A 26,591-nucleotide genomic window follows, 5' to 3' on the forward strand; every position below is an offset into this window, starting at 1 on the left:
GTAAGAGCTTCTCCCCACCACAGGAAGGAGAGCATTAATGGCTTGCAAGTGAGAAGCCCTTGGACCTACCTGCCCACAAAGCAGATCTCTGGTGTGCATATGAAGACACACTTGGCCGAAAGCAGTTTGGCACTACCTAAGTTCAACTGGAAAATCTATTCCTCACCCTTCCACACAATCTTCCCCCACTCTCCCCCCATTAAACTAAAAGTTAATTTGGAAGTCTGACACATTCCACAGTTTCCTGATAGCTCCACTGAATAACCAGAAAACATATAAGCATTATGATATCTTTAGGTTGAAACAGCCTAGTTTTTACTTACTTCAAAGCACCTGTTTTAAAGCTCCTTTCTACTTCATATGAAAGCATACAGGGAGGCTAAAAAAAAAGCAGCCACAAGCCACAACAAGCCCCAGCACTTTTCCACTTTGTCAAAACACCATGCTCACCTGGGATAGCAACTACAGCTCCTGAAGTTGCAGAACATATGTACTTCTCCATGCCCCTAGGTGCAGCCCCAGTGAACTGAGCCCAGGCACACCCCGGAGAGCTCTCTTCTTAAAACATCACCTTATTCCTCCTTGCTGGATTCAGTCAAACCAGGCCCAGAGGCACTGACACAGCGCTGGGAGCAGAGCATCCCTACAGCCCACCACAAAGCCTGTCCCATGAGACAACAGAGGAACCAAGCAACATGACACAGCCACCTCCTCAACCATGCTTTAATCCATTTACACAGCACAGCTAAGAAAGTACTGGCTTCCCAACACCCTTACCTTCCTCTGTAGGAACAGGAATCATTTCAATGAAAGAAAGACTCACGTTTGGAAGAGAAGAGCAACCTGAGCACTCCAGCTTCACCAGCTCACTCCAAGCCTGCTCACAGCCTTGTGGGAACTAAAGCCAGGTGCTAGCCTGGCCCTGCTTTAAATAATGATCACAATTTATTGCAGCTGTGGGGCTGCAGACCTGCCCCTTGGAGGCAGCTCCTCGAGTGGCTTCGTACTGACAGCCCTGTTTGTGTGCAGAGTAGAAAGGAAGGTGCTGCTACACAGGCAGCAGGAAAGTGGCTGATTTACAAAGTTCTACCAAAAGGTACTGTGTCATTTGGCAGCGATTTGGGGAGGGGGAAAAAATGGGGAGTGTGGAACAGCTTGGGTTAGCAACTGAAATAATGAGCTGAAAATGGCAGCTGGATGTTGGGGATGCATCAGCTGCATCACGTTGTGGAGTTCTCCCATGTCTGCATCCGGTGCCTCTGCTGGAGGAGGCACAGAGGGGACACTCTGCCCCATCACCTGGGGGCAAAACTTTTGCTGAAACAGCTACTGTGGCAGCTCCAACCCTTGCAGTGCCATGCTGCCAAGACTGCCTCATTGCTTTATATTCCGTCAGTACAGTGCAAAAGAAAAAGGGGGAAAAAAAAGCAATCCAACAGCCAGGAGAGCTGAGTAACTCCGCCTTTGGAAAAACAGCTGTTAATCAGGAAGGCAGCCTGATGCAGCATCAAGTTCCTTTACCTCCTTCCACCTGGACATACTCATTTAATTGCCAATTCACAGTCCCTGAGCAGTAATGATGGGCAGGACGTGATGGAGGTGGTGGTGTGGTGTTGTCCTTCCACTGGAATGATTCTATGATTCTAGCATTGGTGTTTTCAAAGAGTTGGAGCAAACTAGTGTGCAAGAGATTGAGCAACTGAAAACTCTGATTGCCAAATCATTGCAATTGTGCTCGGCAAACATGCAGTCTTAAGTAAGAAAGATGGTGACCACACATGGCTGAGGAAGGAGCACCTGAGCAGAAATTTTATCCCCCAGAACTGGGTTATGGGGCAACCGTGTGAAGGTAGCTCCACAGATCATCGTCGGTGCAATGGGAAAGGGCAGAAAACACACGTGAGCACAAATCCATACAGATCTCTTCACAGTCACTTAGAAACACGAGACAGTGGCAGGAGGGACCTGGAAGTCTGTCATGCTCCCATCACACCTAGAAGATTTCAAGAAAGAAGAGATGGACCAGGAAGAAAGTCACTCCGTGCGGGCGTCCAGCTCCCCATCCCAGCAGGGTCACGGTCTTCTGCTGCCCTAATAGGACAGAGCAGGCACTGCCCATGGAGACATGGAGTAGAAGCAGCTTCTCGAGAAACTGCACGAAGGAGAGAGACCTAAAATCAGTATCATTTCTAAAACCCTCCTCCCAGACTGCTCGTGAAGGGCTGCAGCCCATTATAGCTCCACTAACATCTTTTAATGTCGTGCCGTCTCTCCAGTGGGTAAAAACACTTTCAAGCTTAGCATTCAACTTCCCTAGGCTTAAATATTCATAAAGCAAGAACCACACCAGAAAGGTTTAACTCCAGTTTGAGAAATGAGATGGGAAATGGGAATATCGATCCAGGTGCTAACAGCCAGAGCTGTTGTGTGTATGCCAGGAAACCATCAGGAACAAGCTGCCCACCACCTGAGTGGGGTGGACACAGCTCCCATCCATTTCCAGGTCTGAAGCAAGCATGGCAGCACACTTGCTAAAACAACAGGATGAGTTCTTGTCTTGCTGTGAAGCTTCTATCTCCCCACTGCTTGCAAATCTGTAGTCCTCAAGCCAGCATCAGCCTGTGAAGCAATTGCAAGGAATGAGGGACATGGCTTAGTGGGCGTGGTGGTGATGGGCCAGCAGTTGGACTAGATGGTCTTAGTGGTCTTTTCCAACCTTAATGATTCTATGGTTCTATGATTCTATGAATACAAGTCTCAGAAGCTTTACATTCTACAGGATGTCACCTCACAGGAGGCCAAACACAGGCAGGCCAGAGGCCATGAGGCTCCTCCTCATATCCAATGGGTGGTTTTATTCCATCCCACAACCCTGCAGCTGGCTGTGCCCCCCGCCCAGGGACATGCTGGCATGCAGGTGCCAGGCAGAGCCAAGGCACCTTGGGATTGTGGGAAGGATGTTCTTTATCACGAGCTCTTTGGAGATCACAGCAGGGATCGGAGGAGATAGAAGCAGCACAGTGAGGACTGTGGCTGTTCCATTTGCCCAAAATTACAGCTGCCTTCTCTAACGCTCCCTCCCTGACACACTGCCCACCATCACTCAGGTGCCTGGGAGCAGTGCAGGGCCTGCAGGACCGTGCCATGCCACATCCTTCCATCCCAGCTGGCAGCCTCCCCCAGCACTCGGTGCTCCTGCTGCATGGTGTGCAGCACTCCTGCCAGCACGCATGTGTACAGCTAACAGCTACAGTGAGAAGCACGCGCTGAAACCCAACTCCTTGCCTAGCAATCCTGCCTTGACGTGTATTTAATAATCTTCCTGCGCTCCAGCGGGACAAAGCAGGGCAGCCCTCGTCCTCAGTGCCTCTGCAGCCCTGCTGCAGGCAACTCCAAACACCTCTGCCCCTTTGCTGCCAGCAGGGCCAGGACACAGAGGTGTCACCAACAGACACAGACCTTCCAGCCGTCCCCTCTCTCCCTACGCTGATCTATCCACCAGCATATTTCATGCACTGCACTTTAAAGGGTGCACAGTGTTTTAATCATGTAATGTAGTAATAACATAATTAAAGTCCACACCATTTCCTAAGTAACATATATTACTCCAGTCGTTGCTTTGATATATTAAAAATAGATTAACTTCGTTCCTAGAGCTTGGAGCCAGGCGAGACAGTGGGTCTCATGCTGACCTCCTGCACATCACCAGCCACGCTGCCCCCAGCAATCCCACCTCTGCTAAACTCACCGATGGAAGAAACATTTGTATGTTAAAGATGCATCCAGCACATCTCCTGCTGAGCTGCTGCAACAACATATCCAGCCCCAGATGTAACACAAAGAAGGACGGAGAATGATAAACCAGGGCTTCTCAACTCGTGGGGACACGAGTGTGGCTTTGTGTGAGGAGCAGCTCTGCAAATGCTGAATGCCCATCATCAGAGACCAAGGGAGCTGTCCTGCCTTGGACATCCACCCTCAGAAACCTATTTTTCCCCCAAAAGAGTCTTTTCCAGCTTTATGAAAAGACAGGAATGCATGGATGCTGCCCCAAGGAAAGGGATGTGCTGCAGAAGAGACGGTGCCCTATAGGAGCACACGTATGTCTGTGTGCCTACAGAGGCAGGCACTGCAATGCATGCAGACAGCAGACCATTCCTTCTCCAGAGCAGGTACCCAAAATGCTGAAGAGACTGAGCAACACAGCGCCGAGCTTTAATCATTCATCTGCTTCCTTCCTCCCCAGCACTTCATCTGACTGATTCTAATTAAACTGGATTTTGCTCTTCCGAGCCAGGAGAGCTTTTGTTTTATTTGTTCAAAGACTGTTTCCTTGCCACCCGATTTCCTCCAAATCTCCCTCACAGGGACTCAAAGGCGGCGATTTCATCACCTCTGCCAAGAGCATCAGCTGCTGCTGGGTGGGAGAGAGGCAGCATGGAGACAGCTCCCTGCATGCCAGGGGATCGCTGGGAGCCACCTCATGCCCGATGGAAGGGATGTGCCCCCCCCAGCAGAAGGGTCTCCATCAGGTCTGCAGAGCTGGAGTCGAGCCTGCTGTGGTTTAATCACCGCTGCTCATCACGCTTTTTCTACAGAGAGTTTTCAGTCTTTTAAAGGACCGGGGCAGGCTGCCCAGAGAGGTGGTGGTGCTCCATCCCTGCGCACACCCGATGTCAGGGGATGGGCTCTGAGCACTGATGGAGCTGTGGGTGTCCCTGTGCATTGCAAGGAGCGGGACCAGGGGGCCTTTAAGGGTCCCTTCCAACTCAAAGCACTCTGCGATTCTGTTTCCATGCACCCGTTCCCCTCAGCCCCAATTTATTGCCTCCCAATGCCCCAAATCACAGCCCCGCGCTGCAGGATGCTGCCCAGCCCCTTACCTGCAGGTGCAGCACCGCTCCCAACACCTTGGCTGTGAGCAGGAGAAGCAACAGCCACTTCCATACCTCCGTGTGCCCTGAGCTTTGGCTGCCAGAGCTGCCATCAAGGAGACGCCTCTCTGGGTTTTGGTTCAAGAGTTAAAGCTCTCCCCAAGCTGTGGGCTCCTGCAGAAGCTCCCGGAGCAGGCACACAGCTGCGGGGCAGCACCAAGCCCCTGCGGCACCGCATAATTCCTGCCCTGTTCCCGGGGCCGCTGTGCTCCGTGCGCACAATCCCGGCACTGTGCGGGGCCGGCCCAGCCCACACAACGCCCGCATTCACAGCCGCGGAAATGCCCTCCGTCCCCGCGCTGCTGGTGACATCTGGGGCTGCTGGCCCTTGCTGGCCAACTGGCCTTTCTAACAGGGAAAACGTTCCTGGTTTAAGTGGTTTTTTTTTGTTTTTTTTTTAATTTGTTTCCCTTCTTTCACCCTTCTAATTTAATCCACTTGTGGGAACAGGCAAGCAGCAGGGAAAAGAAAAGCATGCCGGCACTGCCAGCCCAAAGCCAGCAGTGATGAATCCCCTCTGGGTGGGGAGTGGGATGTCCCACATCCCGACTGGCACCCAGTGACCCGGAACACAGCACAGCTGCACCCACCAGGCTGGAAGGGGCACCGCTGGGCTTTGGTTTCCTCATTCCCAAAGCTGCTCCCTTCTAAAAGCCAGCTCTCCTCGGTAACATTTCCATGCCCCGGCATGAGGAAGCAGGACAATCTCTCTGACATTCAGTACCCATGTATCCAGAAACCAGCAATGAGAAGCCAGCTCGCTCCCACAGCCATGTCCAATGCCCTGCACATTCACCCCGCACCCCAAGCTGGCTCAGAGAGCTCCTCACATGGCCCAGCACTGGAGCTCCTCAAGGCACTTGGGACCTGGAAGCACCGACTGCTGCCCTAATAGCATCCGCACCAGCAGGTGGGATGGGGTGGGCAGCACCTCTGGGGTTTTTATGGGGAGGGGTATGGCCCACACTGTGCCACTGTGTTTTACATACACTGAAAACTCATTTCAGTGTGGTGACTGTGCCTGGGAACGCCAGGGACATGGTTTGCCCCATCCAGGGCAGCTCAGCAGCAGGGAGATCTGCTCCCCAGGCTCACAAACTCTCCCAGGTTTGATGTGATGCCATTTATCTGCTTACAAATGCTCCGTGCGCATCTCGGCCTTCCCAATGAGCCGTTCTTGTAACTCTAAGTTTGTCAGGAGGATAACCATCATGTTCTGAATACTTACGTTTTCTGCTTTATTAACCGTGCAAGTCATGCATAATTTAAACAGGAGGAGAACTGCATGCAGCACTTGGGTTCCTCTAAAGATTATTTTGCCAAGAAGACAAGCTGGGCAAAGCAGAGCAGGGAGCTGGCCATCCTGATGGGGGGCAGCAGCTCTGCTCTCCCCACATCCCCTACAGCACAGAGAAGGGGACGCCAGCCCCATCGCTCTGAAACCTGCTCCCAGCTCCATTCCCTCTATTCCCTGCTGTAAAGGCAGCCGACTTCCTAAGCACAGCTTTGCTATTCAGAAGCAACAGAGGAAAGTTCAGGGGCGGAAGCATAGCCAGACATCACGGGATCTTAATTCTATTTCTCATACAAACTGGAGATAGAAATGCAGAGCGTTGGTTTGCCAACCAAACTGGAACCACGCAGCTCTCAGGAGGACATGCACACAGGTTTCCCTTCCCGGACCAGGGCTCGCCCTGCTAATTGAACTCGGAGCATCACCTCCCAAATATCCGTTACCAAAATGGTGCACACAGCAGGATTTCCGAGGCTCTGGCCGTGCCCCGGCTCTGGCAGCTTTCGGCAAAGCACTGCCTGCTGCACAGACCTTGGGGGAGCCGACGGAGAGCCACGAATTCACACAAAATGGGTTTCCAACGCAGCGCAGCCACACACGGCCGCACTCACCCAACCCCGATACAACGTTATGTGTGACAGAAATAAAAGCCACCGCGGCCAAACCGAAGTCCTGAGACAAACCCGCCCGTGACTTTGCCTGCCCACGGACGGGCTCAGCCTGGGGCAGGAGCTGCCTTTCCCGCAGCCTCAGCCCGAGCTCTGCCCGAAGCCCTCTCCCATCCTCTCGAGCACCGCTGTTTCAGCGCATCCACCGCTCCGCGCTGCGCGCCGGGAGAGCAGAGCTCGGCCACCGCACGTTGGCAAAGCTCCTCCATCCTCGGACATCGTCGGTTACACCGCAAATTCATCGAAATCAAGAAACCGGAGCGGAAAGGGGAGCGGGCGCAAAGGAAGAAAAGTACATCTAGACCTAAGGATGCCGAATCAGGCGTTCGGGGTGGAAGGAGCGTTTGCTGCCGAATTCACCGAGTCCCCCCCCCCCCAACCCGACACCCATCGCCGGAGCGCAGCTCGCAGCAGCTCCGCGCGGCCGCCGCTTACATAACCCCGCCGCCGGGACCGGGGACCGCGCACCGGGCGGCGGCCGCCTCCCCTTCCCCGTTCCGCTCCCCTCCTCCGGCTTCCCCCGACGCTCCGCCGAAACGGGGCCAGCCCGACCCGAGGGAAGGTTGGCTGGGAGGGTGTGGGGGGGGGGGGGGGTGAACCACCGGAGCTCTCCGCTCCACGCGGTGATGGCAGCGGGGCAGGGAGACTAGCAGCCCCGCGATCTGCAAGTCACTGCCCGGAGCTGGAGATGGGTGGTGGGATGGAGGTTCCGAGGGGATCGTTCCCCCCCTCCTCCTCCGCTCCGCTCGGTCGCGGGCACCGCGCGCCCCCGGCGGAGCGCGGCGAACTTTACGCTTCGCCCCCGCCCCTCGCAGCGCGGCCGCGGGCGGCCCGGAGCTCCGCCGCTAACAAGTGCGTCGGGGGCCGGAACGCGCCGGTGGTGCCCCCCACAGCCCCCCCCCCCCCCACCCCCAAACCCCCGGTCCGCATCCCGCTCTGCCCGCGCGGTGTCAGCGTCTCATGGCAACGGCGCTGCCTCCGCCGGCGCTCAGCGGGGGGCCCCGCCGCCTCCGCGGCCGCGCGGGGATCACCCCGCACCCCCTCCACCCCGCATCCCTCCCCGGCCACAGGCGCGACAAGGTCACGGCGCGCCCCGCACTCACCGTACACCCCTTGCCCGGAGCTGCCCTCCAGCAGAACCGTCAGCAGCCCCAGCAGCCCGATCGCTACATCCATCTTCACGTGAGCATCCACATATCCAGCCCGGCGGTTGGGGGGCCGCGGGGAGGGGGCAGAGGCAGCGCAAAGCCCTCCGGAGCCCCGCGCTCCGCTGCGGCCGAGCCGCGCACGCCCGCGCAGGCAGGGCGGCGGGGGGCAGGCGGCGGGCACCGCTCCGCTCTTCCTTCCTCCTCCTCCTCCTCCTCCTCCTCCGCCTTCTCCTCTTCCTTCTCCTCTTCCTCCTCCTCCCTGCGCAGCGGGCGGCGCGGAGAGGCGCGGAGAGGCGCGGAGCGGAGCGGAGCGGAGCGGGCCGAGCCCCGCTCACAGCCCCCTCAGGGCTCCGGCCGCCGCCGCCGCCGCCTCCCGGGGCCGCCGAGAGCCTCCCGGGGCCGCCGCAGCCTCCCGCGCCCCGCGGCCATCAGATGCCATCGCAGCGCCGCGGCCCCCGCATGATGCGCGGGGCCCCCCGCGCGGCGCGGATGGAGGGGAGCGGGGGGGGGGGGGGGGGGGGGGGTCCGGGGGTGGGCGCGGGGCCGCGGAGGTGGGGCCGCGGAGCTGGGGGCCGGCCGGGCGGGCAGCGGGCAGTCCTCGGCGCTCAGCGCGCGTGCGGAGCGGCGGCCGGGCCCATGGCGGGGGCTGCGGGGGTCCCTCTGCCGCGCGGCGGTTGCGCGAGCGCGAGTGTGAAGCGAGGGCGGCCGTGTGCCGTCACGTTGTGCTATACGTGCCGGCAGCCGGAGCCGGGGAGCCGCAGCCCGGCGACGTCAAAGCTGCGTGGCTGGCTGCCGCGCGCCTTCCTCCGCCTCCTCCTCCTCCTCCGCCGCCGCCTCCCGGGTCCCCGCGGCTCCGCCACCGCCGCCGGGTGCGCAGGGACGCGGGCGGTGCCGAACCGGAGCGCCGCGCTGCGCCCGGAGGTGGGATGCGCGGGGCCGTGCGGGCAGCACGATGCGCGGGGCGGAGCGCTGCCCACCGCGGGACGCGAGGCGCGGCCGGGGCTGCGCGGGGCCGACGGTGCGGGGCGCGCCGCGCTCGCTCTGCCCGCGGGCTGCTGGGCACGGGCGGCACGACGGCGGCTCCCGAGCACCCCCCATCGGCCTCGGGCAAAGCTCCGGGCTGTGCTCCCCCAGGGCCGTGCCGGGAAGCGCGCTGTGAAGGTTTTTCTTGCCTCCGTTTACCGCTGAAGGCTTGTTGGGAAGTAGCTGGCCCTGTTCTTGCTCCTTCTGGCTTGATTCCTGCGGTGGTCGCGCTAAAACCTTGGGCACCTTGAGATAATTCGGACTTAATGCGGGCAGGATGGGTTAGGATCTGCCCCATCACGTTAATGCAGTGGCAAAAATAGGGCTTGGCCTGCAGTCCTAAGTGTGGCAATCTGGGCATGTATGGTTGTACTCGATTTCTTCCTCTGCCTGCATAAGTTAAGGATTAGCACTCAAGGCCAAGGCCAAGTGACATGCTCTGGAGCAATTGCACTGTCAGGGTTTCTTGTGACCCCTCTGGCACGAGATGGGACAGTGCTAACAAGGCTGGGACTTCTCGTGCACCATCCAGTGCTCTCTCGCACACTGATGGGAGGGGCAGAGCTCCCCAGTGCTGTCCTCCTGAGATGATTCTGGCACCCATCCAGGCAACACTGCGACTTCACTGTGATTGAGCCCAGAATATTGTCCCCCTGGAGACACATTGTCCTGTGCCATTCCAGCACCTCTCCCTGCCTGATGTGTTCACAAAGCAAGCCTGGCTGGCTCCAGTATCCAGAGAACTGACCCTGTGTCCAACCATTTCTTCTTCCCATAGGAAGCAAAGTTTCCAAAGGATTCAGGGATGTTTTCTGCTCTGGCTGAAGGCTGGGAAGGCTTGCAGAGATCCAACCTGGTGTGTAGACACACACTAAAATCCACATGGTTGTTGCTTTGCTGGTAAGACTGGCAAATGCAGGCTGGTGCCTCCAGCAGCACCCATACCCCCACTTGGTGTGTGTGCAGCCCCACTTTGCATCCCTGAGTGGGCATCAGCAAAGGTTGCTCTGTTGGGTACCACACCAGCACGCTTCCTTGCTGTAGACATGTACTGGAGAAAAGAGCAGACCCTCACCAACGAGCTTCTTACTTGACCATAGGATGTGCCAGCACAGTGTAGTTTTCCTCCTGCTTCGTATGCAAAAAGACTTGTGGGTGTGAGGGAGCCCCGTGTCCAGAGGTGAAAGACTTCCAGGCTGTGCCATGGCTCATTCAGCATTGAGGCAGGTGGGGCCAGGGGAGACAGGGAGGGTCAGCTTGGTAGATCTGACTACCCCAAAGTGTAGACACTGCTGGAGGATGCAAAGTGCTCCTCTTTGCCTGAATTTCTCTTGCAAGGAGAATTTGGGGGCATCTGCCTCAGTAGATCTCAGGTTGCAATGTGGCCTTCAGTAGATTGCATTCAATTGTCTGTTGCCTTTTGTCCTTTCTCTGCCTGAAACCAACTTCAAACCATCTCTGTGCTGCCACACACCTTCAGATCTGACCCCGATGTGACAGCTTTGCCACATCTTCTGGGCTTTGGTCAACCCAACCCAGGCAGGACATTCACCCAAGACTCTGCCCCCAGTTTGCTGCTTGTGCCCTCAGTCTCCTTAATCCCACTGTGTTGCGCTTGGACCTTCTCCAGAAGCCCTTTTGACCTTGTAAGGATGCTGTGTGTTTTCTTCACCCATAAGGCCCGTCCGTGGCAGGCCCTGTCCTGCAGGGGACCCTTCTCTGGAGGTGGACACAAGGATAAGACTTCCTTATGTACCATCTGCTCTGCATTGTACATTGAACATCAGTAACTCCCCAAGGAGTTGTCCTTTCTAATCTGGTTTCTGGACCTTACATGGTTAACTTCAGGATCATCGCAGCACAGACACACATTGTTTGGAGGACTGAAACCATTAACTGGCTGCTGCTGCACCCCATGGAGCAGCCATGAGAAGGGACACGGCATTGTTAGCACTTCGTTGGTGTACGTTCTTGGAAGTTGGGGCTGCGGTGCTGCAGAGGCCAAGGCAACAGTAAACCTTCCCACAAAAGCACTGTAGCTGAAATTCGTGGAAATCACCCAGAGGTTGAAATTAAACACTGTGGGTTAAGTGCTCAAATGATGTTGCCTGAATAGTGCTGTCTGACGTGGCTTTTTGAGAAGTACCTGATTCATTTAAGAACGTTTAAACGTTACCACTGTTGCAAAGATCTGCTTGGTGGTGGCAAGCTGTGCACCTAATCCTGACCATGGTGCTGGACAGTAGATCATCAAAGGAAAAAGGAGGAATATGCTCCCATGGGCCTGGTGTGCCAGCTGCAGGCCCTAGTGCTGTGTGCAGGCAGCTCCTCGTGGGGCCTGGCAGCACATCCCTGGCACCTGGTCCTGCTGGGAACCTTGTGTTCCCCGTGGGGGCTGACACAAGCACTGTGCCAGCTCACTCGTGGTGCTGTTGTGGTCAGGATTTGTGTCTGGGTTCCATCAGCACCAGCACTTGATTTGCTCTGGGATGGGAGAGGTAGAATCATAGGATCATAGAATCATTAAGGATGGAAAAGACTTCCAAGGTCATCAAGTCAACCCACCCCACCGTGCCCACTGCCCACATCCCTCAGCGCTTCACCCCCATGGCTCTGGAACACCTCCAGGGATGGTGACCTCCCCAGTCCTTGAGCAGCCCATGCCAGTGCATCACTGCTCTTCTGGGGAAGAAATCTGGCCTTCAAATCCCTTACAGCTTTCATTTATCACCAAAAAAGGCTCACCTGTCAATTCTAACCCTGAAATAATGCTCTCTTTGGATGTTGCCCTTATCACCCTTGATGCACAGCCCCTGTGTGTGCACCCAGAGCTCCACTGACCTGAACAGGCATTTTGGTCAGAGCCATGCTAGAGGTGTTGCTGTGCTGGATGACCCAAACCCAGCTGTATGGAGCACCAAGTGCATGTTGTAAGTCCTTCCTTTCAAGCTGAATTGGGCTACCTGAATAGCAAAGGATCTGGGAATGTACTGCTTCCAACACCCCAACAGTGAGATATTCCAGGGACAAGAAGGGTTTTGGCTCTTTTCTTGGCAGTGTTTTCACTTCATCCAGCAGCAGTCAGAAACACATTATTTTCTTTCTCATTTGTGAGAGCAAGTCTACAAACAATTGAGATTTGACTAAAGGAGACCATTAAGTAGCGTTAAGATTCAGAGTAATTTGGCAGTGTCAGTGACTTGTGCATCTTACTCTTCTCCCTCCTCATCAACACGCTGCCTTGAGATTCCCAGCATCCAACAAAACTGAGGCTAAACTAAACTACCTTTGTTAAAGCTGCAGTTGCAGAGTACAGAGAGCTCCTCTGCTTTCACATTCTTTCTACCTTTCTCTTTGACACATGTACTAAATCCCCACCCCCCCCCATACCTGCAGAAGAACAAGTGAAGAGTGCAAATGCTAAATGCTCATCATTTGGGCAGCACAGGCTCTGCCCAACTTAATTCTTAGCCCATGGGCTTCAGCTGCCACAGCAGCAAGGCTTTCCCTTCCATGGGCCGGGTGCCAGAGACCAGTTCAGAGTGGTAGCCCCAGTTCCTCTGCAGATTTCTGCTGTGGGGCCGCTCACACTCTCTTCATAAGATGGAGTTTGTTTTGAAAATTGGAACGGGCTCATTTAACAATGTTTAGGGCCAAACCTCCAAGGGATGGAGTTATTAGATATATAACTAAGCGTGACGGACCCTTTAGACACACCTGTTATCTTCACTGGTGCAGTTTAAGTCTCAGAACTATTATAAATTACAGCAAACTACCTAATTTCAGGCTATGTCTGCTCTCCAGGACTGGTGTGAATTTAGAAGAATCCTCCTGGCGTTGAAGAATTTACATGGGTGAAATGATTTGTGCCTGTGGTGGGAGATACACAGGTCCAAGGCCAAATTAAATGTAACTGTGTGCCTTGGGCTTGCTCTCCCCAGTATGTTTCCCTTTCTTTCAGTTCGAACGCTGTTGCTTTTGGTCCCCTTGCACCCCATACTACTTCATAGCGTGGGTAATGCTCCATGGCTGAAAGATGCATTCTGAGTTATTGCTCTGGATCCAGAGAGGCATCTTCATGGATAGTGTCACGCAGCCTTTTTCTCCTTCAGCCTTACCTGGCCACGAACGACTGCCCAGTAAAATCTAGGTTAAGGTCCATCTTCCCTTGAGCTGCAGCCCAGCCCCAGCCACCCAAGCAAGATGTTGCTTTCCACCGATTTTCAGTAAAAGACCTCATCCCATCGAAAGAGTGGAAAGAAGCAGACTGCCCAACTGTTCCCATGCTGTTTGGTTTGCTGCTAGGGAGCTCCCCGGCAGTTTCACTTACCTGCCTTAGTGACCAGAGTGGTCTCTGCACACATTCATGCACCGTATTTCTCACCACTCTGAGAAGAATGCATTGGGTTCACCCTCCTGGGACAAAGAGTTCAAATCCACGTAATGCCTCTCTGGTTTTTCATCCCTTCTCTCAAGCATCTCTTGCCCTTTTTCACTCTCAATAACAAAGCCACAGAGGCTGCAAATGAAAGCCGTTAATACTTGCTGTGAGATTAGGGTTTTGCCATGTTCTCCAAACTTTGATGCACACTTGAAGCTTTCATGTGCATCGAGCTGTAGTGGTGTACAAACGTGATAATAACATCTAAACCATACATGATCCTCCCTGGGCTCAGTGAGTCAGAGGGCACGTGACAACAAGTAGAACAGCAATCATATGCAATTAAAATATGGCTTTTTTATGCACTGAATAACTCAGTTTGCTGCATACCCACGAGGCCTTCATCATTTTAGGGAAGAGAAGAAGGTCTCTGAGACTCCAAGGCCCAGCAGTTGTTTCTTCCAGAGATGGCAGCAGACTGGTGATAGGAATACTCCATGACGTATCTCAAGGTAGGTAGAGGTAGTCTTCTTCACAGTGCAGTGATGCAGCACTGGAGCTGCACAGGGAGGTGGTGGAGTCTCCTTCTCTGGAGACATTCAGGACCCTCCTGGATGCCGAGCTGTGCAACCTGGGCTGGGAGCTGCTCTGGCAGGGGGTTGGACTTGGTGATCTCTAGAGGTCCCTTCCAACCCCTACAGTTCTGTGATTGTGTGAATGAATGAGTGCCTATTGACCCATGATCCACTGAGTGAGGAACAGGCTGCTAGATGGAGCCACAGCCCTTCTTCCCCCTTCTTAGGAAAGCCACGCGTGGGTGCTTGTGAGGTCTTTTGGCCATCAGTAGGAAGTTCCCATGCTCACAACTACCTGTGCTCAGCAAAAGAGACCCTTTTAATCAGCCCCTGCCCTGATGTGCTGGTCTCACCTGCATTTTACCTCCACCCTCACCTTAAATTTGGTACCCTGGCACGGCACCAGGGCTGTGCTCTGCAGTGGGCACCAGACACACCATGGAAAGAAGTATTGTGAGCAGCTGAAACAAACCTTGCATGTATCCACTGGCTTTCTTCAGACCCCTACAGGGCAGAGAAACAGAAGCTGGCCTGTGAGATGCTGTGCATCTCAGCCCTCTCATCTGCTCCATCCGCCTTCGGGGAGGAGCAGCCACAGGGACAGAACCAGCAGCAGCTCTGCCAGAAGCAGGGCTGGGAGAGCCCCCGGCTGAGGTGGCCATAAGGAGCATTTATGTTTAGAAGGAACAGACGTAGGGATGCACACAACTCACTGCCTCTGTACCACTGCTTGCTTTTAATTAATCTATGCGGGACGCAACCACCTCAAGGTCCTCATCTCCTGACTCAGGAGGAAAGGAGGAGGTCCTCTTAGATCCTTATAAACACAGCTGTCCTACCCACTGCCCCAGTCCCCCACGTCCTGCAGGATGGGCTAGCTGGATGAATGTAAACCCGCTGCACTCATGCATAGCCTGCTGTCTGCTTTGGTCTTCCTACAACAGCGGTATTGTTGCACCGGCAAGACGAGCGTGTTCTTGTTTGTGCCTAAGCACACACACAGTTTTGGCTGCAAAATGCAGCACTATTGTATCAAATAATCAAAATAATATTCTGCCCTGCTGCGCTAACACTGACTGGCATGTGAACAGCAATTCCCCGGAGTGGAAGGGAAGGGCAGTATGAAAGAAGTGGGTCACGTTTAATTAAGCGGTGACAAATGGGGCTGCTCACTGTATTGGCTGCATTGTGACCACAAGCTTCAAATTATAGGCAATGGAAGGAGCTGGACATCCTGTCAATAGCAAACAAAATACAGAAAACGCAGTCCTTCCTGTGGGCTGGCTATTACACAAACAAGCAGTGCACAAAGATAACTCCAGTAAGGCTGACATTCACAAAATAACGAGTGTCTTGTGCATTATCAGCAGGAAAAAGAAGTGAATTTTTGCTAAGTTAAAGGGAAATATTAATGCACAACGCTCCTGCTGGTGAAGTTGCCCCTGTTGCACTATGGAAATGAATCCTGGGAATTATTTAAAGTAACACAATCAGGATGAGTTTATTTCCCTGAATTAAATACAATCCCATTGGAGCATCACCATTCTTCTTCATAATGCAGAGAGAAACAAGTTTCAGTAGCTCCTGTCTACAGCCACAACATATTAAACGCAGGATGGGTTTCAGCAATGGAAGAGGTCTGCATGAGCTCAGGGTGTCTTGGAGTGCACTCTGCTGGTCACGGGCTGAGGGAGGAAGCACTGCCCTCTGTGCAGAAACCCACTGAAGAGCTTAGCTTGCTGTGGCTAAGGATCAAAATGAATACACTTTTAATTTAATTGTCGTCTCTTTGGTGTTGTGATGGGATGCTGGCCCTGTCCCCAGGATGCATGCAGATTTCCTCCATCCCTTCCTGGGATGGAACCTTCCAGGAAGGTGCTGCAGGGATGAGCTCTGCAAGTCTCACACTTTCCAGGAGCCGAGAGATGAGCAAATTAATTCTTCGCTGGGCTGTGGCACTGTGAGTGTCACTGGTGATGCGTGGCCAGGGCCAGGGAGCTTAGAGGTGTCTGCTAGAAGCATTAATACAATTTCAGCACGGTGTGCACCCTGTGACTTCATTAGAGTTAGGAAGCTTGTTGACTGAGGGGACCAGCTGGTGCAAATCACTTACACCTGCAAAGTAGCTCTCACACAGTCTTGTATTGCTGGCAAGAGCATGGTGAGGTGTGTGTGGCTGAGTGCAGTCCCAGCTGGGCAAAGCCACGTGGCGTCTGCTTCTTTCATGCTTTTCTTAAGAAGGACGTTGAGTTACACATGGTAGAGAGTTGGGTTACAGAGTTGACAGGTGCTCTACATTTTTTGCTATCTCTATAAAGAGTTAGTTGGATGGTCGTAGCCAGAGGGCAAGAGCTCAATGTCTGAGTGGACAGGTGGTGATGAGTGGTGTCCCCCAGGGGTCTGTCTTGGGACTAGTGATCTTCAACATCTTTATCAATGACACAAAGAGCAAGACCAAGTGCACCCTCGGCAGGTTTGCTGATGCCACCCAGCTGAGTGGTGCAGCTGGTATGACAGAAGGAAGGGATGCCATCCAAGAGGGCCAGGACGGGCTGAAAAAGTGGGCCCACGTGAACCAAATGAGGTTCAACAAGGCCAAATGCCTTCAACAAGGCCTTGGGCAGGCTGATCAAGTGGTTGGCAACCCTGCCCATGGCAGGGGGGTTGGAACTAGATGATCTTTAAGGTCCCTTACAGCTCAAGCTATTCTATGTTTCTATACGGGAGGTACCCAAGGGCCATGCACCATACCCAGCACTTGTTTCTGGAGCTCCAGCCTGAAGCTATGCCTTGCAGTGGGGCTGGAAACATGGATGCTGCACTACAATCTGGCAGCCAAACTGTTCCAGCAGTCTCCTTGCCAGCCACCATGTAAGATGGCAATACAAAACTGCAGTATTGCCCAGTCCCAGGGATAGCAGGTTTGGTGTGGTCTCTGGGTTGGGTGCTTCCCACCTTCTCTTGCAGGATCTTCCACAAAAAACATCATCCTTTTTTTCATGCTATTGTGTTTCTCCATCTCTTTAAGCAGCAAGAGCATTGTGGCTGCCCTCTGCTTTCAACCAGACCTAAAGAAGCCCGTTGAAATGTCTCACGCCAAATAGAGCATTATTAAAGGGGGGGAAAAATACTTTCCAGAAGTATGGACACCCAAGCTGGTTATCATCCTCTTTAAATGATAGCTCCCATCAGGCAGCCATGCAGCAGTGTAATAACAGGAGATACTTCACAGATCTCTGGCCCAGTAATTGCTATTCATTGAAAAGAGCAGCAATCAAACCAAGACCTCCTCTTAAAGGGTTATATTGATTTGTTTAAAGTATTCCTGCTGTGGACCTCGCTTTGTGTCTTTCTGATTACCAACCCTTCTGGAACCTCTGTCTTCTTGTGGTTTTTGTTTGTTTTACTCAAACTGAACACCAGAGCCCGCTTTGATTAGCTTGAAGAACCCCAGAGAAACAGACTCTCAACAGCTGTGCAATGTGCTTTCTTGCCTCAGAGTTCTCCTTCTGGTAGCAAACAAGGCTCTCCTGAGTAAGTCTGCATGGAAATGCATTAATTTTAAGGAAAGATTCATGGCCGGCAAGGGGTGGGCACACAAGGCTAGAAATTAGCGTGACAAGCTTGAAAGGAGAAAAAAAAATATAAGCCTTGGAGATGCACTGAATTTAAGTAGCTTTATTTCCCAGCTGTATGTTTATGCCAGCTGAGGATGGCTGGGAGAGATGGAGAGCAAGAGGTCATGTTCACTCCTAACCAGGAGCTCTTTCTGAACTTGTGCTCCCGTGTGCTCAAGGCTGTACAAACGCAGGGGAAAAGATGATTTCTCATCTTAAAGGAAATCATGTGAGAACCAGGATGCCTTCTCATTCTCTGCTTCTTGAAATGAACTTGCTTGCATCCCCACTCAATAAAGAGAGATGTTAACTTATTTTAAACGGTGATAAATGGAGATAATGCCTTTCTGCGAAGTCATTCTCATGAACTGACAAAGACTTCACCATTCATATCTTGCCTCAGTCTCTCCCTAACTGCCACAAACACTTTCACAGGCCATCAAGTGATGTGTTCAGGGTTCAACCTCGTCATCATAGAATCTTAAAATGGTTTGTGTTGGAAGGGACCTTTAAGACCATCCAGTTCCAACCCCCTATTATAGACAGGGACGCTTCCCTTTAGACCAGGTTGCTCACAGCCCCATGCAGCCTGGCCTGGAAAACCTCCAGGGTGAGGGAGTAGGAAACCAGGTCTTGACTTCTCTTCAGAGTACTTGACCCTGGGTTTGCCAGGTGAGGACAATGAGCTTCAGTGTGTGGTGTCTGGAGTAGCAGGGTTTGTGCAAAGGTTAATATGGCAACGGTCTGTGCCAACCTGGGAGCAGAGTATGCAGCTGTACCTTCTTAGAAACACCTGCTTTGGGCTATGTTGCATATCCTAAAACACAGCAAATGCAGCTGGCTGTGATTTGGTGCCCAATGGGCTTAGGAAAGCACAGCATACCTGAGCCTACAGACATTTTGGTATATGCACAGGAAATACCACGTGGGTCGGTGTGATGCACAGCTTCCAGCTCTTGTGAGACAGGAACTTAGGTCAAATGCTTCAAAACTCCAATTATTTTTTCTGATTCAGGCTAATGAAAGGAATTTCAAACAGAAAAGTGATTGTGACCGGTTGCTTTTAGGGGCTGAGACTAGGTGAAATCAATAGAAATGGCTCCTTGCTTTTAAAAGGTTTCTAATTATTGCCTAACATGCCATAAGTTTCTGAAAAAATATGGCCTTTAATTTACATGCAGTTTATTAGGTACTTCACACACCTGTCAAGTAATTTTTAACAGTAGAAAGCTGTTCACCTCAATAGTGGCTCATGGCAATGAGTTTTGCAGGTGAATTCCAGACAAAAACGACTCCTTTCTGTTCTTAGAAAAGATGCTTTTCTCTTCCTGTTTCAGGTGAGTCAGGCTTTTCATCCCTTTCTATTATTTTCCCTACTTTCCTTTTCATTGTTGCAAACAAGATGGGCTGAAAAATGGAACTGCTGTTCCACATTAGTGGTTCTGGGCTGAACAATAAACCTACTTCCCTTCATCTCAGGTAGAAGGGACATGAAGTTGATCCTTTCTGGAAGGGTTCTGTCCCTTTCTCTGACCTGTTCTACTGCTTCTCCAATGGGAAGAACAGAAAGGCAGCAACGGGAATGGGGAGACATCCTCTGCACAAACCCTGGTGGCTGCTGCTTATCTTCTGCTCGAGTCAAATTCATTTTGTTGATAAATCAGAATGTTATGGCTGGGAGAAAAATGAGCAACATTCTTAATATGATGGAGAAATTAAATAACATTTCCGGCAACCCAAGAGCATTTGCCCATTTAATTTCTGCCCACATGCTTGTTTCCCTTGTGTCTTTAATCATTGCTGTGGGGTTCCCAGGGCTTGTTCTGCTTTCTTTCTGGTCCTTAGGTATACAGGAGTAAGACCAAAGGGGGAATTTAAAGTTAACCTGAGCCTTTGGGTCATACAGCAGCATGCAGCACAGCTTGTGTCCCTGTCCTGCAGATCACAAGCCCCATTAGCTGCAGCTGAGCAGGGAGAGAGTTGGGACCAGGGCTCTGCCAGTCCCCTACCCATGCTGAGATCTGGCCTGCAGTGCCCACATCTTGTGAGTGGTAGGCTTCAGCCTGCACGAAAGCTTGGCTTTCCATGGATGAGACTATAGCTGCATGTTTTGGAGCTTTGCTGGTCCCTTGTTTTAGTTCCCAGGCTGGGAGCACTGGTAGCTTGTCTTTGGCTTTTCTTCACCACTGTGAAGCAAAGGAAAAAGACAATGACAGCAGCCCAGGAAAGGAAAGCCAAGTGTTCAGGTTGACTTTGGCATGCCAAAAGCAGGGCAAAAGACAAGTTATTTGGCGTCAGATCTGTGACAGCACAATGCAAAAGATATGTCTTTATCGTCCAACAAGAAGAGACTTCAAGGCTTAGGCCAGGCTGGAGTATCCCAAATGTTGTGGTGTATGCTGAGGGATGGCCCATGGCAGATGGTCACAGTGTCAGTTTAAAGGCAGATTTTGATTGTTCTTGCAACTACAGATCTTTCTTGAGAGGCAGCTTCATAGAAGTGGAAGGAACGTGGCATAGATTGGTGGAGGACGTGTTGCGGGACGAGGAGTATGAAGTCTAATGGAGACTTCAGCTATTCTTGTAAGAAATTACCCAATAAATTAAAATATCAAATATTCATCCAGGCATCTGTTTGACATTCTGTTCAAACTCATGCATTTTGAGGGGAATGCATATTTGGCCATTTTATTAATAACACATCTATTATTTATGTTTTTCTGTATTATTCATAAAACAGAAAAATAAAGAGTGTTTTTCTACTGAAGTGCACACATGGGAGTAGAAAGAAGAAAGAAAGTCAGCCACACAATAATTATATGAGGATTACTGGAACTTTTAACGATATGCACTGTAGTTCAGATTTTAGTTGGGTCTAAACTCTCCATTCCTCGGGAGGTGTTTTTGACTATTTTCAGTTTGAACTAGGAGTTTCAAACCAGTTGCTGGGATGAAAGGGATTAATTTAGGATTTCAGCCAACTTTCAGAGGAAAAGAACTCATAGCTTGCAATCCTCATTTCATTATTCAACCTTCACTGTCATTTCAGAATATCTTGAGTTCTTTCTCAGACTTCGCAAGCATTAGTGAGGCAGCCTGCACAGAGAGGTAGCATTTTTAATTGGTTAGACTGGCACAGGTAGAAAACACATGCAAGTCTTCAATATGAGCCCATTTTTAAGCTTGAAACATTACCTTACTCCTTTAGACCAGCAGATTTTTTGAAATTTGTCATCATCAGCAAAGCAGGTTAGCTGAGGTGCCACATTTAGTGCCACACTGTGTAGGAAGGCTCCAACAAGAGTCACTTTAAAAGATTCTAGCTTGACTCTCACAGCAATTAATTCAAATTTCTCCGTTTCTCTCTTACTAAATATAGTGCAGGTCTCCAGCACGTAGTATGGCAGCGTTGTGCCAAAGCATCTTCCACTGAAACCAAAATATCAGATGGCTATTGCAAAGAGATGAAGGGAAGAATTTGTATGGCCTGTGTGTGCACTCTCGTGTTGCTGTTTGTGAGGTTCTTCTTAGTGAAGAAAAAAGGCAATGAAAATAGTTTTCTGTACGCAGCAATACCCAGAATTGGAAGATGCAGCCCCCATCTGATTACTCAATGTCGTTTCACCATCAGCATCCAACTGTGGCTGCCACAGTTTCAGCTTTGTGAGCGGAGCTGAGTGCCCTCCTTCATACCCAAGTCCAAACTCTTGGAAGAAAACCAACCAAACAAAAAGCTAGCGTTGCCCAGAAAACTGATCACAAAATGTTAGTGAAAATACATATGAGGATAAAGCAGTAAAAGAGGTATTGAAGGACAGAATGACTTAGCCATAGGATTGTTTCGCCTTGTCTGTCTTCAATTGAAAGGATAATAAAGGATGTTCATAAAAGCTATTCTCAGGCTAGGGCTGATAAATAACTGTATTTGACTGCATTCTACTCTCATGAATTCCCACTTGTGGCTGAGAGCTGAGGTTGTGATTTTCATTTTTGCTTTAATTATACAAATATGATAAGAGGTTCTTGTGCTCCTTTTTCCCAACAGAGAGAAGGAAGCTCAGAACATTAAACAGTTTACAAAAGGGTGCACCTTTGATTGGCCTCAGGCAATCTACATGACTGCTTCTAGGATTAAACTACCATGTTAGAAAACTGTCCATGACTTCAATAGACCCAACCCAGACTTTACTTTCAAGTCACAGCTTTAAAGAAACCTGGAGTACCCAAGCATATATGTCAGTGTGAAACCAGAGGCTGGCGTAGAAGTGGGGTGCAAATGTCATCATTTGAGGAGATTTTACTGAGTATAATTTCAAATTACAGAATCATGTGGCTTTCCTAATTGCTATGGATAGTATGCTCATAAACCAAGATGATATTTATCATCAGGTATGAAATCATCTCTGTGGAATCTGATTCTACCAGAGTTAATGTTTAATAATTAGGACGAACCCAATTCTAATGACTATAACACATAACTCACCAGTAGGGTGGTAAGTTCTGAGGAAGCTTCATAGTACTGCTCGGCCTTCAGGAAAACAGATGAGGCTGTGAAACAGCAGTTGAGCTGTTGCTTTCCCTTGCCTTCTAGTCCCATTTTTTAAAGTCCTGATTAATGTGTAATTGTTTTTCTTAGGCTTTTTCTGTCTTACATGTACCATAAGCCCTTTCAATAGGAACAGTGTACCAAGGAGTTTCACCTCTGTGCCCAAAGGATGAGAGGTGATGGCCTCAAGTTGCAGCAGAGGAAGTTCAGGCTGAATACTAGGAAAAAAAAAATTCTGAAAGAGTGGTGATCCACTGTCACAGCTGTCCAGGGAAGTAGTGGGTTCGCCATCCCTAGAGGTGTCCAAGAGCCATGGAGATGTGGCATGGTGGGAGTGGGTGGGGCTGGGCTTGGGGATCTTGGAGGGCTTTTCCAACCTGAATGATTCTGTGATTCAAGCTATCCTATCTCCACAAAATGGCCCTGGTGCAAGCTTATCTAGCATTTGTAAGGCAGAGAAATTCATTGCAGGGCTGATGTTGGAGGCAAATACCTTATGTGCCAATGGCCTCACATTCACAAATGGGAAACGGCAGATCTGGCAGAGCCTCTGAATTAGTGCATGAAAAGCTGAGTGTTTGGGCATTACAGCTCCTAAAGGTCACATCTTTTCCTTATGGAAGAGGAAGAAAGGGAACAAGCCTTCATCTCCATGACAGCAAGTCTGCAGCACTGTGGTATTTGTTGAAAGCCAGACACGTCTCATTCCTTTGATGTTCCCAGTCATCATTCCCTTGCAGATAGCTGTGGTTACCTGCTTTGCACAATGGAACCAAAGCTTCCTGTGGGCACAGCAGTCAAAGGTCTTCCTGATTAGTAAGCTTTCACACCCCTCAATGGGTGCTGGATAGAAAGTCAATTGCTTTTTAAAGCCGTTTGTGCTTTTGAGGTCGTAGAATCAAAGGATATCCCAACTTGGAAAGGACCCATCATGATCATCAAGTTCACCTCCATTTTGTCCAACAAGTAGGACGATCTGGAGTGGTAACAGCAGCCAACAGGCAGGAGCAGCCCCTGTTTGAGCCACATTTTGCAGCTTGCATTTGTGTCTCCTTCAGTTTGCACATCTGGGGAAGAAGAGAATCTAAATGCCAACCAGAGAGCAGTTCTGTGCTAGCCCAAGGTCATTCATAAATATTCAAAAACTATCCCCTTGATGCTCCATTTCTGTATGTATTCATATGCATATATCTATTCATATATTTAGGTCAACAAAGCAGAGTTGCATGTATCTGTGTATGTATATAAACACATATATTTACACAAGGTACACATACATACACAGAAACGCCTACAGACGTTCATGAATATGACTTAATTGTTCTCAGCTGTCATAATATTTCTGTCAGCTTCCAGTCCTTTCTCAAATCCTGTTAATTCTCTTAGTTTCTATAATGCTTATCAACCATTAATTAGACAGCTTAATTCTGTGTTAAGTTCTTGCATTACCATAGCCTTTTCTACCTGTTAATTTCTTATCCTGCAGCCAGGACAGGGAGAGGAGTGCTCCCAGCACTGCCTTCTGCGGACTGCTCATTAGTTTGCACAGACTTATTATGCTCCTTGCTGTTCGTCTCCAGTGTAAGGAAAACGAACCTAATTGTGAACAGGGGAGGTCTGCAATGTCTTCATTCTTCCTTTGTAACTTTTCTTGCTGCACTCTCTAATTCTTTCTTTACATAACATCATCAATACTGCATGCAGATTAGTCCCACGCAGTAGCTGGCAATTTTTGCCTGCCTTATTTTCTCTGCACAGTCAGTGTTTTCCTTGCTCTTTCTGCCATGTTAAGCAGATTCTGTTAGCTCTGTATTAGCCCTGATGATGGCATAAATAGAGAAGCTTGTTTGGGGAGGGGGATAGAAATGCTCCATCATGGGGATATGGAAGAGGAAAGAACTACTGCAAGCTTCATGTGCCCCCTAGGAGGCAAAGCAAGGGTTTCAACACTAAGGGGGTAAAGCCGTGCCTGTTAGAGCAGAAATAGTGAGGCTGAGCAGAGATTCCCCAGGAAATGGAGAAGGAGATGTCTGGAAGGGCAAATTCTGCCACAGAGGTCATAAAGTAGAGAAGAAAAATTGGAACGGCCAACTGCCAGTTACAGCAAGTTATTTGATTGTCCACACTAAAAGGACTAAGTAGAGAGAACAGTAGGTTTAATTGAGAAGAGGCCATACACTGGATGAATCTGCTTGTTTTTCAGCAGAATGTCCAGGGGACTGAAGCCTCCATCTACTTACTGGAAATGAAAACGTGATGAAAACTGCAAAACACAAGAGGCAAGACAACTTCCAGTGGCTGTGTGTGAGCAAGTGGAGGGACTGTCCTCTCTTCCCTCAGTAATGCCAAAAAAGAAAAAACAGATAATAAAAATTAAGTATCAGTATATCAGGATCAATAGCAATGCTAGCCAAGAAACTGAGAGCTTGAGTGTCAGTGCTTTGGATTATTGGCAGAAGGCATATGCTATAAAAAAGTGTACGTGGGGTTTGGGCAACTCCAGTCTTGGTGGTTTGTGCTCAATATTCTGCTCAATCTTCAAAGGTTTCCTGAAGGAAAGAGTAATTAAGGATGTGGAAGCTAAAGGTAGACAGGATAAATTACATGATGGTCTTATCACTGGTAGATTACAGCGGAGACATTTTATATCTTTTTTGATATGAAAACAGTTTCTTAGATAAGGAAAATGCAGCAGATCCAGGCTATCTGATTGAAGTAAAACATTTGACTTTGTTTCCCACAGGAAATTATTACGAAAGGTTGAGCAGCTGGCGATTAAAACGTATACTGCTGGCCAGTTAGGGAGCTGAATGAAGGAAGAAATTCCTCCATGAGAGGGCAGTGAGGTCCTGGCACTGCCCAGAGCTGTGGGTGCCCATCCCTGGTGGTGCCCGAGGCCATGGATGAGGCCCTGGGTGGCCCAAGCTGACGAGGAGTGTCCCTGCCTATGGCAGAGGTTGGAAACACATGTGTCTTATGGTCTGTCCCGAGCCAAGACATGCTGTGATTCTGTTCATCAATGTCCATGGGTGAACACAGTGTGAAATACTGGAGAAGCTCATGGTGTCTGGATGCACTTTGCCCAGCTGGACTGACCTGTGCTTTTTGCCACAGTACACTCAGACAAACCATGACACTGTGCTCAGTGCCTGGTCAGGGAGAGATTGCTGTTGGAGTGTATATTCCAATAGTTAAAACTGTCAGTTGTGAAGGTACAGATGCTCCAGGGTGATAAAATGAAAACATGTTATTTACTGCATTGGAAATGCCATGGTGACAGTTCATTCATAAAAGCTGCAGTGCAGGTGTTAAATTCTGGGTGCAATAATCATCCCAGGGCAGAGAACTACCATTGGTTGTGTCTATCAGTTGTGTTTGTCATGAGTCCTTGAAAGAGGATATTTGTGCAGGGTGTCCCTCACGCCAGGGTTCCCCAGGACTCACTTCTTGCAGACACTCCCCTGTGACCCTGTATGCATCCCATTACTTAATGCCTTGGTCCTTTTAGCAAACCAGGGTCAGTATTTCTTCCCCTCCCAGGGTAAAAGCGCTAAGCACATTACTGTTAATGAATTCGTTAGTGATAGCACTCAGGTAACTATGGAGATGAAGGCCATGTAAGTACCTAAATAAATTAGAGGGGCTGTGCCAGAACATGGCCCTTCTACCACCATTTGTAACAGCATTCAGAAGTATTACACTCCTGCAGGACTGATGAATTGTGCTTTGCAACCTTAAATCTACTGCAGAATACAAGGAGGTTAAATAATAAAAGTGATGTTCATTATAATGAAATTAAATAGGCATCAAAGCCACAAAATTCCTGAACTGGTAGCAACTGAATCCAACCAGGACTGTGCTGAGGAGCTGCCTTGCTCCTGTGGCTTGCGAAGCCAAGCTTACCTAGGTGAGAGCTTCCTAGCTGGCCATGCACCATTTCAGGAGCTCGAAGACATGGCACAAGTGGCTGGAAGTGTGAGAGCTTGGCTCCTGCCCTATTTTGGAGCCCATGCCCTCTGCTTATTCCTCCCCTCACTGGGGAATGGGCAGCGATGCAACCATGTGTAATAACCTGTTACAGTCTGTGAAGTTCCACAATACCAACGTGCATGAGCAGCCATGGAAAGGGCTATTTAAATCATTGACAGTGACCTAAAGCTGCCACCGATTTCAGGTCCCTGTGTTTTCCTCTTCATTTCTGTGTCGCTGATGCTGCTGCCAAAATGCTATGATTTAGGAACCTGGTTGAAGTATTGGCTCACATTTCTTCCCCGGTTGCCTTGAATGCTTTCAGCGTGCTATTCCTCAGCAAGGCTTGTCAGGAGGATGTCTTTCACTGTATTATATCTCTCTGGAAACGAATGCAGCAACAGATTGCTATTGCCATTCTGAAACCTTCCCTCTC

At 50.4% G+C, this 26,591-nt stretch overlaps 1 protein-coding gene across 2 annotated transcripts in view; it reads right to left on the reverse strand.

Moving 5' to 3' along the window:
* The window catches only part of MDGA2 (MAM domain containing glycosylphosphatidylinositol anchor 2), a 267,795-nt gene extending 259,684 nt beyond the window's left edge, over nucleotides 1–8,111 (reverse strand). For both annotated transcript variants that reach the window (XR_010622915.1, XM_065748210.1), the window contains exon 1: nucleotides 8,000–8,111. Coding sequence is in view for 1 of the 2 variants with exons in the window: in XM_065748210.1 (XP_065604282.1) it covers nucleotides 8,000–8,072 (73 nt within the window). In the remaining variant the exon portion in view is untranslated. The remainder of the gene's footprint in view (nucleotides 1–7,999) is intronic.
* Nucleotides 8,112–26,591: the final 18,480 nt, after the last annotated feature.

The sequence above is a fragment of the Cyrtonyx montezumae genome, unplaced genomic scaffold (genome assembly GCF_038088225.1).
Source record: "Cyrtonyx montezumae isolate F1298 unplaced genomic scaffold, pur_monq_1.0 scaffold_10, whole genome shotgun sequence".
Taxonomy (NCBI): domain Eukaryota; kingdom Metazoa; phylum Chordata; class Aves; order Galliformes; family Odontophoridae; genus Cyrtonyx; species Cyrtonyx montezumae.